The 15,066-nt window shown below is 42.3% G+C and overlaps 1 protein-coding gene across 3 annotated transcripts in view; it reads right to left on the bottom strand.

The window, feature by feature from the left end:
- The window catches only part of Sec8 (Secretory 8), a 102,948-nt gene that overhangs the window by 80,847 nt on the left and 7,035 nt on the right, over positions 1-15,066 (bottom strand). For all 3 annotated transcript variants that reach the window (XM_065433229.2, XM_065433230.2, XM_065433231.2), the window contains exons 8-9: positions 12,206-12,401; positions 222-406 (exon numbers count right to left, since the gene is read on the bottom strand). In XM_065433229.2, the coding sequence (XP_065289301.1) occupies positions 222-406; positions 12,206-12,401 (381 nt within the window). The remainder of the gene's footprint in view (positions 1-221; positions 407-12,205; positions 12,402-15,066) is intronic.

Genomic DNA, 15,066 nt, shown 5'->3' with positions numbered 1-15,066 from the left:
CAAGTGTTCGTGAGCCTTCAGATATTGCTTCGTATTCCCTGTGCCTTGAATATTGTATAACACGGCAATCTTTTTATAGCACTGTTCCTGTTGGACATTTGTACTTCTTATATCTTTACTGTTTAAAATGCCCCCCTTACTTTATGCCCTGCCATAGGGCCTGTAAGGTGCTTTTGAATAAATAAATAAATACTGTTTTACATGAGCAGCACTACACCTACCTCAACAGTATCAGGAATGCGGTTGAGCAAAGCCAAGCACCTGACCAGGATGGCTGTGTATTTCGGTGCCAAATGTGGTGCTTCGCCAACTTGGCCAGATTCTTCCAGTTTGAGCAAACTACTAGTTTCGGTGTCGCCAGCTGTGATGCTGGAAGGCGCAGAACTCAATGTTGCAGTGCTGGAATCTGCAGAAAGTGTACATCGCTTTATAAGCAAAGCCTTAAAAGAGGAGAATGACAGTAAGCTATCACTGCAAGCACAAATTGTGCACCTTCTTAATCAACATATCACAAAGGTGACAACATCAAAGCTCTTCACTAAAAAAGTAACAATAGATTTAAATAATTCATGACCCAAAATTCCAAACTTTTACATAATCTGATAGTACTCTTACGATATACTCTTATCAGGGGAGTATCATAGCACTGCAAAAACAGAATAAGGAATGTTATTAAATATTCATTGCTACAGATATGTCGTTGCCACACTAACAAGGGTTATGGGAAACACGGTAACATTATGTATTAATTTTTTAATCACAGACTAAAAGTTAGTGCGATTTGTGACACTCTTAGTGACCACTTGCCAATCATTTTATTTGTAAATCAAAGCCTCAGTAGTTAAAAGCATATAAAGCACTCTCCTACTTCTCAGAATATCACCCAGGAAGTATTCTTTTTTTTTTCCATTTTTGCGCTCACCTGGATGGAGTGAGTTTTAAATGAAGCCAATCCAAAGAGATAATCTCTCCGCACACCATCACGTGGTTTCCGACGCACCTTAACGCCCAGCTTGACTCCTTGCCCAATCTCAATGACATCGCCCACTCCCAAGCACACATGCACTAACCCACCGCGCGGGAGCAGGAGCGAGCTCTGAGTCCTGGGTTCTCAAGTTTCGGGACACTCACTACTTTCAACAAAATCACTAAGCACTATCACCCGAGTTCCTTAGGGAGACTTATCCTCCCCCTTATAGCAAACTGGCTAGACCTCTGGCGTCCACTCTACGTATGCTTCAGACTAAGTCTTATCAAAATCTGGCCCTTTTGAATACTATCCCTCCAGAGGCTTTTAGCTCTACTTGCCCTGATTGTGGGGCTATTAGCAATCTCAAACACATGCTCTGGCGATGCCTCTTGTTACAGGGACCCAACCACATCATGGAAGAAGAATGGAGCTCTGCCATCCAGAGCTCAGAACTTTCACGGCAAACTTGGGCTGTCCAGAGAGCCCACGATGCGGTGGTTAGGCTCGGCCTACCAGTCCCCACATGGGAGCGGCCCGCAGCTGTGCCCTAGGGCAAAGCTTCTCAGGACCTTGTAAATAACCCCCCCCCCCTCTCTCTCTCTCTGTGTCTGTCTGTCTGTCTGCCTGCCTGCCTGCCTGCCTGCCTGCCTGCCTGCCTGCCTGCCTGCCTGCCTGTCTGCCTGCCTGTCTGTCTGTCTGTCTCTGCCTGCCTGCCTGCCTGCCTGCCTGCCTGCCTGTCTGTCTGTCCAATGCCTCCTTTACTAGATGCCCGCCGCGTTGCTCGCTTTCCCATTGTAGCAGCGGTTCCCTTAGTTGAAGTTAGTTCAGCATAAATTCCGTGAGGCGGCGCTCGTTGCCTTTTCAACTTCCAGCGGATGTGGCAGCGGCAGCTGAATGCATCCGCCGGCGCGTTATATGCGCGTGCGTCTGTTAGCGAGCGTTATCGCGGGCGTCCGAGACGGTAATAGATGCGATGTTAATCTCAGAGGCCACAGCACGTGATTGCCAGTTGCAGGCGTTCGCCATGAGAGGCGCTCGTTGCCTTTTCGCGGAGGAGAGAAAAGGGAGAGGGCCCGGAACCGAGCTACTGGACAACGCGGCAGGCATCTAGTAAAGGAGGCATTGGTCTGTCTGTCTGTTTGTCTGGCTGTCCGTCTGTCTGGAATATCTATGCAAACTATTCAGTAAAAAAAAAAAACTAAACTACAGTAGATTTCCGTTAAGATAACCCAGTTAAGCCAAACTTTCAAATCTGATAAACACAATGTGTGCACACTTGGTTGGTTTCTCTAAACCCAATGCAAAAAGAAAAGGTCGGCTTAACACAAATCCCAAATATGGTTAAGCCAAACTCCCGCAGCCATAACTCAGCTTGCTACACAACTCAGCAAAAGGCCCAGATCAGTAGACTTACAGGAGGCAACTATGTTAACTATCGTACCTACTCACAAACGTATGCAGAATGGTGTAGCCAATACCTTGCCATTATATACCGCAAATCACTCGAGTCCGCACAACTACCAGATGACTGGAAAAAAGCGAAGGTAATTCCAATACATAAATCCGGCGACAGCAACGAACCTTCCAACTACAGGCCAATCTCACTTATCAGCACATCTTGTAAAATATTGGAACATATTATCTTCAAACACATCACTACATTTCTCGAGCAAGAACACATATTAATACCTCAACAACACGGCTTTAGAAGTGGCCTCTCAACAGTAACACAACTAACCGAAGTGGTCCATGACCTTGCGCTCAGCCTAAACAACCGAAGCCAGACAGACATGATCCTCCTCGACTTCAGTAAAGCGTTTGATTGTGTAAGCCATGTAAAATTAGTTGCAAAACTGGAGGCTGCAATCGGAGGTGGTCAGATTACTGCATGGATAAAAAACTTCTTATCACATCGAACACAATATGTTATTATAGATAACACCCCTTCCAGGTCTGTAGCTGTCACCTCCGGTGTTCCCCAAGGGTCAGTACTGGGCCCATTGCTATTTTTGATCTTTATTAACGACATTGCTGCTAACATTGAATGTGACATTAAGCTCTTCGCGGACGATTGTATTATTTATAAAGAAATTCTTAGTTACGCAGACCACTTATTATTAAACAGAGCACTCGATTTGGTGTGCAATTGGTGTAAAGAGTGGCAAATGTCAATTAACACCACTAAATCTGTATGCATGTCCTTTACAACAAAAAAGAAGCCTTCAGAATTTTCTTACGCCCTCGGTGGCACTTGCCTGAATAAAGTAAATAACCACAAATACCTAGGTTTGACATTCTCTTCTACCCTTTCTTGGAACTTACATATTGATAATATTACCTCAGTCGCATTACGCAAGCTTTTTTTCCTTAGACGATGTTTACGCCTTGCACCGAAACACACCAGACTACTAGCCTATACAACTTTTGTTCGCCCCGTCTTAGAATACGCTAACATCATCTGGTTTCCACACACATCAACTAACATATCAAAACTAGAAAAGGTGCAAAGAAAAGCTGTGAGGTTCATTTTTAACAAATACAGTCCCTATGACTCCCCTACAAGCCTCTTAGCTGATGCAGGTCTTAAAACACTATCTGTTAGGGCCAGACACGCCCGCTTAAAATTCATCTACCAACTAATGCACGACAGTTATAAGATAGATCGAACTAAGTACGTTACTTTGTCTACATCACGCCTGTCGCGAAAAAATCACCCGTTTACACTAAACCAGTACAGTATTCGCAATGACACGTTCAAGTTTTCACTTTTCCCACGTGTGATCAGGGAATGGAATCTCCTCCACTCAGACATAGTTTCCTCTTCGTCGCTTTCATCATTCATCAACCTACTGGAGACATCAAACAGAGAAGACGCCACTTAACACACCCACATATCCTAATCTTAACCCACATATCTGTAATACTTATTTCTGTGCGTGGAATTTATGCATTTCAGACCCCAAACTCGCCGCTTCTGCGCGGTTGTCTGTTGGCTGTATAAGTTCTCTGATCTTACAAGTGTCATTCATTCGCTATTTTTTATATAAATTCTAGTAATACAATATTGTTATATTGTTATACTAACTACATTGTTATATTGTTATGGCCATATTGTTATACCAACCAAAAGTATTGTACTAATGGTGATTTCTGCAGTAGTTAAGAAAGCGTTTTTCCTTTTTTTTTTTCTTTTATGTACCATGTAACATGACCTGTTTGTTTCTTTCTGTAAAATTGTGCCCACCTGCTTTGGTCTCAACTGAGACTGGCAGTATTACAAATAAATAAATAAATAAATAATGATCGCACTTTTTTGTCAAAAAATTGACGCAAATTCAGGGGTGCGATCATTACGCGGGTAAAATTTCCCATGAAAATATATATATATTTTTTCATCTGGCATTTGCTGTGGTATGACAACAGGTCAACAAACAGGCTTTGAAACAGGCGGCTGCCGCTGTAACAGTTCGGGACACCAAAACAAAATGGAGGCCGGCAGAGCAAGCCGAATGTGCCGAACACGATTTTTTTTTTCTTTTCGCGAGTACATTACGCGCGTTGAAACAGTTTCTTCCGTATTGGAAATGAATAATATCATTAATATCGACAAGTCTGTGGCAATAACATAGCTATGTACACTTTGAGGGGACAGAAACAGAGATGGGTGTGCCGGCGGGTATGCTGCGGAAACTGCGGCATTTGTGTTCACTATTATCCTAACGCAACCTGTCTCCACTAAGTGTGGGCGAATGTCTTAGCTGTGTTACAAGCGTCGGCGTATGAATAGGGTACACTTCTAATGTATCAGTGTAAACATGGCTACTATCGTTGGCGCTCGCGCTCACAGTTTCTTGCGTGCCCATGAGTGCGGAGAAGAATCAAAAGGCGCCTTTTTTGTTGTTGTTGTTGACCACAACCATTATAAAGCCTACAAATAATAAAGCTAAGGCAAGTTTGGTTGTAGCTTTTTTTTTTTTCATGAAGTGTGGAAAGTGATGAAAGGAATAAAATGGGGCATCTGCTTCAGAATGTTTGGTGCATGCAGACCACTTGGTATGTCTTGAAGAGTCGTTCCCGTAGCATTCGTCAGATGGCAAGCGCGATCATCATTAGCTAGACTTGGCACACGACGTATCGCTGCGGCAAGTTCAGGGTGCGATCATTACATGGGAAAGAAAAAAATTGAATTTTGACGACAAAATTCCGGGGTGCCATCATTAAGCGAGTGCGATTATTATGCAAGTACATATGTTACATGAAAAGCAAATTGTGAACGAGTAGTACACATAAAGAGCCATGGCAGTGTCAATAACGACATGGAAACCAGCAGGACTGACACCAGTGAAACAATATTTTAAGAGGTCCTCCAGGTGTCTCTCCAGGCTAATAATTATGACAAGGACAGACACTATCCAGGAGCCACAAGAACCAGCTGTGTTCATAGGCGATGCAGCTGATATACTGTCCTGAATACTTGGTGTATTTCTTAGACAATACAAGATTACTGAAGAATACTCAGCAAGCTAGATAAAATGTCAGCGTTTATGACAGGGCACAGATATGAACAGCATAGGCAGACAACAATTATTCAATAGCTTAACTAAGATGGAAATGAAAAATTGTCATCGACCTGACCGTCGCACAAAACTATAAAGCAACCCATACAAGTTTCTTAGAAAGAAAGCTTTGCAATTAGAATTCTTCATGGTCTGGAGATCAGGAGAAATTTCTCTGGGCCTGGAGAACAATCCCGCGACTAATGCCTTTCAGGATGGTCAATTTAACATCCGAGCTAACCAGGAGGCTAGCAGATCACAGAACAAGGGCAAATTAATCAACAACTCGAAGCACAGGCACACTGAACAGCACCTAACTGAAGCACGAAGATACAAAGGAACTTGTACAGGTCCCTCAAAGATTTTTCAGCTCGGTCGAGAGAGAATGCAAACTGTACAATGCAATTTTAAAGATGTCTCTTCATACGTTTGCCTTTTGCTTCTTAAACTGTTTCATTTATTGTTTCCTCTTGCGAATATTTCGGTGCACTAGCAATAGTAGACTTAGTTTTGTCGATCCCTTTTGTTCAGACAAACCTCTGATAAAACTAACAGTTTTTCAGTCACTTGTAGTTTGTCTGTGGTGCCATTGTTGGGCCTTTCCAACCAGTCGTTACACTGCAAAACTACTAGTATTTCAACAGCACATAATTTTAGCAGAACATTCAACAGCACAAAGTTAATCATTTAATGCATGCTGAATTATTTAAAACATTGTGCATTGTTACTATGGAATTTTTGTAGGATTTCAGGCTTTGTCATTAGTACTTTAAGCTCAGTACATGCAAAAAGAATAGTGATTTGACAAAGCTTTCCTGTCTAGAGCGGAGCATTTTCTCACCATAGTTTTTTCTGGCAATATAATTCAAATTTCAATTCTCAGGATTACGATTGTTACAGTATACAGGGTGTTTTTTTTAGCTTCATCAAATTTTTAAAGATTGTCTATGGCAGATAGCACAATTCTAACCCTTGATATAAATTACTCGATGAGGTGGCCATTACTTCTACAATAAATCAAAATGTTCAATTGAATAATTAATGTGATTATCTTAAATAGCTTTTTGATTATTTACTTTACACCCCATATTTTAATCTATGAATTATAGCTGCCGAGTTCGCATGGCATATCTACTTGGAACAAGTTCTCTGGACAGCACGAGTTCTGAGATATTAAATTTCAATGTTTGTTGAAACACATTGGTGTTCCAGTTACTTTTGTGCTTCAATGAATAAAACAGCGGTTTCTTAAAAAAGTAACTGGAACGCCAATGCATTTCGTCGGACACTGAAATTTATTATCTCGGAACTGGTGCTGTGCAAAGAATTTGTTATCAGTGTACACGCCATGCAAACTCAGCAGCTATAATTTGTAGATTGAAATATGTGGGTCTAACATAATTAATTAAAATGTAATTAGCACTAATTATGTTAACTATTCAATTGAACATTTTGATTTCTCGTAGAAGTAATGGCCGCCTCATCAAGTAATTTATATCAAGGGTTAGAACTGTGCTATCTGCCACTGGCAATCTTCAAAAAATTTGGTGCAGCTAAAAAAAAAACACCCTGTATGTTGTGTCACTGCTTTCTCTCAAGGTAACGAGTGTTTATATAGTGTCATTGCTTTCTAGAAAGCCAATGACACAACATATAACATTCGTAATTGTAAGCATGGGAATATGAATCCCTGCCAGACAAAATATGGCGAGCTGCTACACTTTTGCCTACCTGCATTATTACGCTACTTTTTACTGCATGGGCGTTTTGATTTACATTAAATTTCATGTGGGTAAATATGTGATATATTCTTGTGATGCTTTTGTGTGACTGGCCATTCTTCTGGGTTTAATTATTGGGTGCATTCATTACTGGCAATAGAACAAGTTGTGGACAGTGGGTGGTTTTCATTACTAGATATACTTACTTTCACTTATCATTTGTTAGTATATTTGGGAGCACAGATTTCCATCACATCACACATTCGCCATTTTTTGTCTGCGCTTCTTGCACTATCTGACACGATGCCGAATAAACTGAACTCAAGAAAGCAATTGGAGCCGTCTTGCACTAATAACGACCCATCGTGTTTTGGGGCAGCAATAAATTGGACCCAATGTGTCTGTTTTTTCTTTAATGGGTTCAGTAACACAGTTAAGTCTTTTTACAACGAAATGGGTTATAACAGACTAATAAATGAAACAAAATCATATTTCCACATGAAATTTCCTAGGAAACACATGCTGTTAAAATCTCGTTTTAAAGAGTCAATATGGCAATCAGTTTCACGCAAAGTGGAGGAAAGTTCTTAAAAGGGAAAACAGGTCCCGGTTACTGAGAGACCCATTTGAGTTTCCATTGTAGCTTTGTGCCACAGTTGGGTGGATGACAATTTTTCCCCTTCATCAACGCTGTTAAAGTATACTTCCTGAAACTTCGAATCACTTGTTTTATGCCAAGAGGCAACATGGTTCGATATAAACGTGTGACAGAAGGTTGCAATTCAAATTCTCTACGACAAGCAAGGCAGTGTTACACAGCTTACATCTTCAATACCATTTGCCACTGTCAGTGAGCAAAAGAGCGCCTAAGAGCTGGAGCTACTATTCTTTGCGTGAAATGTGAGAGGAAGGACATAAAGAGAAAAATGACAAAACGACAGTGCAGCTATTTGCCTTAGTTGTGGTGACAAGACCAAAATAAAGCATATGCCTGTTGTGAACACACAACCTACCGATCATCTTAAAAGACTTATTGCCATAGATCTCATTCAAGCCTATTAGGCTGCAAGTTTGAGCCTGTTAGGCCGGAATCTGGCTGTACGCAATGCTGCTTGTAATTTGCCTATTTGAACAGTTAAAACTTCATGCAAGCTGCCAGCTACCTGGCAACATGCCAAATCAGCGCGCTGCTGAGTCTATGGCCACGACTGCACTCTATCGCTGCTGCCTCGTCATCGCATTCTATCAACACCGCCGACTCCTGCACTCTGTGTACATAGCACACTTCAGTATGGCTCATAGTACATCTAAAGAGCATGCTTTGGTACATGCTCCACTATCTATCACCTGGTTTTCTGTGCTGATTTGCACACCAAAGACAACACAAAGAAGGTCAAGGGCAAACACCCAAACCAGAGTAGAAAACCGAACGATGTCGTACCAACATGCCCCCGTTGAAGTTTTAGTGTGCGATCTAACCACAGCCGCAATAAACTATGGCACGTACATAGCTAAAGGGTTTAAACATGCTGAAATCGTATTTTATAACAATTCATTTCATTTTCCATTCTTTTTCTCCCTTTGTCATTGGCTCAAATGAAGTCATGCCGCTATTATTGCCGGGATCGGGAGCTCAGCGCGACAAACAACAAGAATGGAAAATGAAATGGATTGTTACAAACTACGACTTCTAGTCATGTTCTCAGCAATTTCTCGGCTTATCAGCATATTGTGAATGTGCCAGCGCAGCACTATAAGCCTCCGATTTCGTACAATGCTCATTGCTGTATGGAAGTGAAGACAAAGAGCTGCAAGCCTGATTACATGCAACACTGCTCGCTGGAAGCAAGCACAAGGAAATGCTTTTTTGTTGTTTGGAAGCATCTGCTCACATACAGTAAAGAACACTGTATGACATTGAAGAGGTTTGCATTGCTCCACTGGCAGCAGGCTCACGGAACACTAAAACCTGTTATGCAGCCATTTGTGCGTGCAAAACAGTGAAATAGATTAGCTTGGACAACAGCACTAGAGAAATCACTCATCTTAGTGACTAAGACGCCAGAGAAAAAAAATATTTCATGGTGCTTCGAAGGAATACAGATTTTTTTCACTCGCTCACCCAGCTGTTAAAGGGACACTAAAGGTTACTATTAAGTCAACGTGGACTGTTGAAATACCATCCCAGAAACCTCGAAATGCTTGTTTTGCACCAAGGAGACTTATTTTAAGAGAAAATGCCTTCTGAAGCATCCGCGTACCTCTAGCGCAGTTTAAATCGCCCGCCCTCCGATCGAGGAGTACTGACATCATGGTCTCATAGTGACGTTGCGCCATCGGTGAGTAGAACGGTGTCCGCAGACGGCACTACGGCTTTTCTGCGCAAAACGCAAACGCGCGGCCAGAAACAGAGCCAAGACAGAGCCGACAGCAGAGCGAAAGCGGGAGTATGGTGGCTAGCGGAAGGAGAAACGCGCGACCATGGAGCTCTTGCATTGCCCAGGGGGCGCTGCGAGAAAGGTGCTAAAAAGCGCCCTCTGTCCTAAAATGGGTCGTACCAAGCTCGGTCGTCTGCTTCGGAAAGCACGTTTACAATATGGACCCGCCACATTCGGTTGTGTTGTAGCACGGCCTGCTGTGTATATCGGGCGCCGAAGATTTTTTCAGGGGTGGCACGCTGCGTAAAAGCAAGAAATTATGCAGTGCCGAATACGTGTACGCCGTTCAAGAATTACGCGGCAAAGTTTTTAGCACGGTGTCAATCGCAAGTGAAGCGAGTCGCGTACGAAGTGGAACTACAGGTAAGGTTTGCACACTAACTGCTAGATTCAGGCGCACAAACGCAAGGAAATGCGTGCTATAAATGAATCCACAGCAGCGATAAGCAGACACCATGTGTACGGAACTGCTCGAGCGCACGATCGTACGCGCCGCAACGGCAGCGGTCTTTCGACATGCCGCCAAACGGCGGGCCTCATGCAATCTTTGTTGACTGCATGCCGCTAAACTGATGCAATGGATATGAGCTCGCACGTGCGTGCGAATCGCGCTGTAGCGCGAGCTTGTGCGCTGCTCGCTTGATGTAGCTTTTAATGACAGCGCTCGAACATCGATGTGCTGCAATCAATACTGCCTTGCTGCACTGCCTCAACGTGCTGGCTTGAGATCAAGGATGAGCGCATTTAACTCTCTTAACCTGTGCTGCTCGTAGTGGAGTAGTGAATTGTCATCGAATGAGCCTGACCATTTGTGCTCATTTGCACACACTTCACCACTTCACGTCGGTCGAATCATTAATTGTTGCTGTGGCCGGGTCTCGAATCGTGAATTACCAGCCATGCCTGCGGCTATGTCGGTTTGCTGTCGGGACTGTAGGTGCAAAAGACCGAAATTTCAAACGCAGATAATCAAGCAAGCTTCAAGACAGGCGAAGCAGTCAGCATGGCACGAAGTTTAGCTTACTCAGCGCGACGAACTGCAGCTATGCAGGGCACCCGACGCTCCACTTCATGAGGCCTTGAAGGAAAACGGTAGAATCTGATGTTGGGATTCAGGCCTTCTTGTTCATGGCAGCACACGACGCAGAAGTAATGACGGTGACGCCTTTTCGAGACTGGGCTAGGTCTCTCTGGATCGGCATCACCGATTCCTTCTGCTCCCAGCATTACGTCCCACGGCACACGGAGAGTCCGTTTTCGTTAAACTATAGGCTGCGGCGAGCTCGCAGCGTGGTCTGTGAGAAGTGACGAGCCTTTTTGCAGTCGCAACAGGGCATAAAAAAGTGCGAATCGACGCAGAACTCGGCCTAGAAACGTGCTTCGCCACAGCCAGGGCTCAATACGACCCAAGCTGGTACGACCGAGATGTCGTTTGCCGCACCGCCACCAGGCGCCGCTACTATACCTCAAACTCCAGCGCAAGACGCCCATAAGCTCGTACTTCATTCTATGACGCAAACTTCGACGCTCGTTGCAATGGACCCTGACACCGACAGATTGGCTCGCGATGGTGGGCTCAACTTCAGCGATTTGAGCACTGACGAGCGCGACCTGCTGCTGAGGGCTCGCGCTGCAGGCGTCGTTGCGTACTACGACGGCGGCCTTGACACTGGCTCTGCGGAGCGGGAAAGCAACGAGGGCTTCCCACGACATCACATGGACGTGGCATTCTCGCTGCTTGTTCCAAATGAAAGTTTCGCGAGCCAGCAGAACCCTCACAGCACGACGCGATAACCAAACTACTGAAACTCCAAAGCGTGCACGGCACAGAGTCGAGCGCGCAGAGTCGAGAGAAAATGAAACCTTTCGAACACCCATATTACTGAAGGGTAACGTCAAAATGTTATTTTTTCTTAGAATCGAATCGACGTAGACAAGAAGCATTTTTTTCCGTCTTATAATCGAATGAAATGATATTTTTAATACGAGTAGTTGAGTATTAGTAACACAAATTATGAGGAGTGCTTTCGTCATCGGGCTAGTACAGGTATGTCGCTGGGGGGTCTCAAATCGTGTCATGCACTTACCTCAATTTCTCGGTTACTAAAGCTCTGTTCGCGATTATATTGACGCCTTAGACATTCTAGAACATTGCTCTACCACTTTAACTTGAGTTTCTGGTAACCTTTAGTGTCCCTTTAACACCAGCATCTCTACCCACCTCCTGGTGGCCAATATTAGTAGCGAGAGTGCACAACTATTACAACAAATGGAGTGAACGAAATAAGTGCAGCTCCACCTTCAACTTTGTTATGGAAAGGTTTTACTGCATAATAATTTTGTAGTTTTAAATCCCAATTGTCCACACAGACTACAAGAAATCTCACAACGAACAACACAGAATTCATAACACCACTGGCCAACATCTCATAATGGGATGAAACGATTGCTGAAAATGGTGAGTTGCAGCTTTTATAACTTTAAATTGTCCCCAAAGATGATGACGAAAAGAAAACTTACTCCTCAGTTCTTGAGGGCTGGTATTCTGCCCTGGTACAAGAGGCACAAGCTCTAGAAGAGCAGACCTCGATTGAGCAATTGAGCCAAACTGCACCTTCCTGTCCGAGCTCTGGCGTCGAAACTTTTGCAGTGCTTCTGTTGTTCTCCTCAGGTACAAGTGCCTGTGCAGTTCATCTACAAGGTCTTCATACATCCGCTGCAAAACAGACAACCTTTAGCTGTATCAATGAAGTGTGGCAACAATGTGTTCTGCTGTTAATAAAGTTGGCAGTTTCAGTTTCACGTGGCACATAGTCATGGGTATAGCTTACGTTCTCTTTCTCGCACAGACCCTTACTGCATGGTGCATCATATGATACGCATAGAACACTTTCTAGCATAAGAGTCGAAATGAAATAAAATCCTGAAGATTCACCAAAATCTATCTCTAGCAATGCAATACATAGAAACTTTAGCACTGAAAATAATTTTTAAGTAATTTTCCACTGCAGAATGTGTGGCTGCAAATTAGCACACAATGTGCAAAAAGTTCATAAATAAAAAGGTCATTTCAACAATTTATACACCTAAATCAGTGCATAAAAAATATAAAGGTGTCTCCACGAGGCAAGCATAACTGAATGCTATATCATATATGACACAGTGTTACGAGTTGTTTTGCAGAAGACAGTAGAGATATGTTTCCCCATGAAAGAAGAAATTTGGTGGCGAAATTTACTCTTTGCATGAGCTATCCTCTTTATCAGAACCATTATTGGTTCAGAATAGGTAAGAAAATGAAAATGGCAGAAGAATTTACAATGAAGATAGCATGGGACCTGCCACTTTCCAGGAGCTAACAGCAACAGAATCAACAAACAACTCTTGGAAGAAGAGGAAGAAGGTTGTTTTTTTTTTACTTGGTGCAAAACTCAAAGACTATGCAAAGCAAATATTCACATAAAACCAAGGTCTATAAATGATCTGGCCAAGATATTGAATATACGAAATAGTCGATCAAGGATGGCATGAACAAGTTTTAATGAAACTTGTACTAGCTGGAGCTCTGAGAAAATGATTCGATATTTTTTTCAATGGTTCTGATATTTTTTGCAAGTTTTCTGCAACTCAAATATCTTTATGCATGGTCAAAAATATATACCCAAACTGCATGGTGTATCATATATGATATTCATTTTTCATTTACTGATACTGTCAACCCAACTTTGGGCTATTACAGGAGTGGTAGGTGACAATACAGGCAACAATATATTTACAGGATAAAGAAAATAAAGTACATTCATTTTGGGGAATGCACTGATAGCAATACCATGGCAAATACAGCATCTAATACAGTACCCAGGTGATTACAACAGTATTAACATTTGGCCTAGTTATGGTATGCGTACACATGTGCTTTTGACATTTTCAAGAAAGTCGCGTATAGATGACGTCCTTACTATTGAGTCTGATAATGGATTCCATTGTTTTATTGCTCTCGGAAAGAAGCTGTATTTAAAACAATCAATGCAAGTAGTAGGAGGATAAATTTAAATACTGTGGCGATGACGAAAATAGTTACTAGGCGATAAGTGAAAATAGTCACCTTTATCAATTTTAACATGGCCATGAATAACAAGAAAAAGGAACTTCAAACAGTCATACTCAGTTCTAGACTCTAGAGAGGGAGGTTCAGCAAGTTCACAATAACTGGGTAGGAGAGTGGGAACGACAATATTCGTTAAAAATAAATCGTGCAGCAAGCAGCTGAATTTTATCCAGCTGAGACTAATTAGATGAAGTGTACGAGTCCCACACAATTTTTGCATACTCCATAACTGGCTGAATCAAAGTTTTATATGCCAGGAATTTTACTTCAGGGTTAGCATTATACACATTTTTTCTAAGCGACCACAAGGCTTTCTGGGCCTTAGTAGATACGTAATCAATGTGTTCATACCAACGCAAATCCGAAGTAAGCTTTAAACCCAAGTATTTTAATGTGGATACTCTTTTTAATGCAACACCTTCAATGGAATAAGCGTAATCAATAATGCTTCGTTTTCTAGTGATAGACATGTAAACCGTTCTTTCAGATTTTAAAACCATTTGTCAGCTGTAGCACCAATTTTTTACCTTTTGCAAATTTGAATTTAAATAGGTCTGATTGGCAGGTAATTCAATACGGTTATATAATACCCAATCATCTGCGAAGAGTCTGATGGGAACTGTTATGTCGTGCGGCATGTCATTGATACATAATAAAAATAACAGGGGGCCAATACACTTCCCAGGAGTACTCCAGACTCTACAGGAGAAAAGGAAGACCAGTATCCCTCATGTGCTACAAATTGGTCTCTATGGCTTAGGTAGGACGAAAACCATTCGGATAAGCGAGGGTTTTTGAATATAGTTTTAATATTTAATAGCAACTTTGGGTGCGACACTTTATCGAAAGCTTTGCCCAGATTTAAGAATATTATGTCTGTTTGGCCTCTGCTATTTATTTTATATGAGAAATCATGAACAGTCTCTATTAGTTGAGTCTTTATATAAAGCTATATATACGATCATTCCTGCTCATTAATTTAGAACCAAGCATTCTTTCAGAAAAGTCAGGTTGGTTGAGGCATATCTGGCCTAAACAAGGGCCTGTATAATCTGAAGCATAACTGGAAGTTGGCCTAGTTGGAACGCGCTCATCCGTGTGTTGCCCCTCTTCTTTGTCCCTGTCTGTTTGCACACAAAAGTTTTTTAAATAATGAAACTGTATAATCTTTTTCACATTTATAGAAATTCATGCAGTAATGTGTTAAAGGGGTCCTGCAACACCTTTTTCTGGCAAACATATTTACTCTAGATGTATTCTCAGCATGTTAAAA

The sequence above is a fragment of the Dermacentor albipictus genome, chromosome 1 (assembly GCF_038994185.2).
Source record: "Dermacentor albipictus isolate Rhodes 1998 colony chromosome 1, USDA_Dalb.pri_finalv2, whole genome shotgun sequence".
Classification (NCBI taxonomy): Eukaryota; Metazoa; Arthropoda; class Arachnida; order Ixodida; family Ixodidae; genus Dermacentor; species Dermacentor albipictus.
Note: the sequence above shows the minus strand (reverse complement) of the source record. Positions and strands in the feature narration are given on the sequence as shown.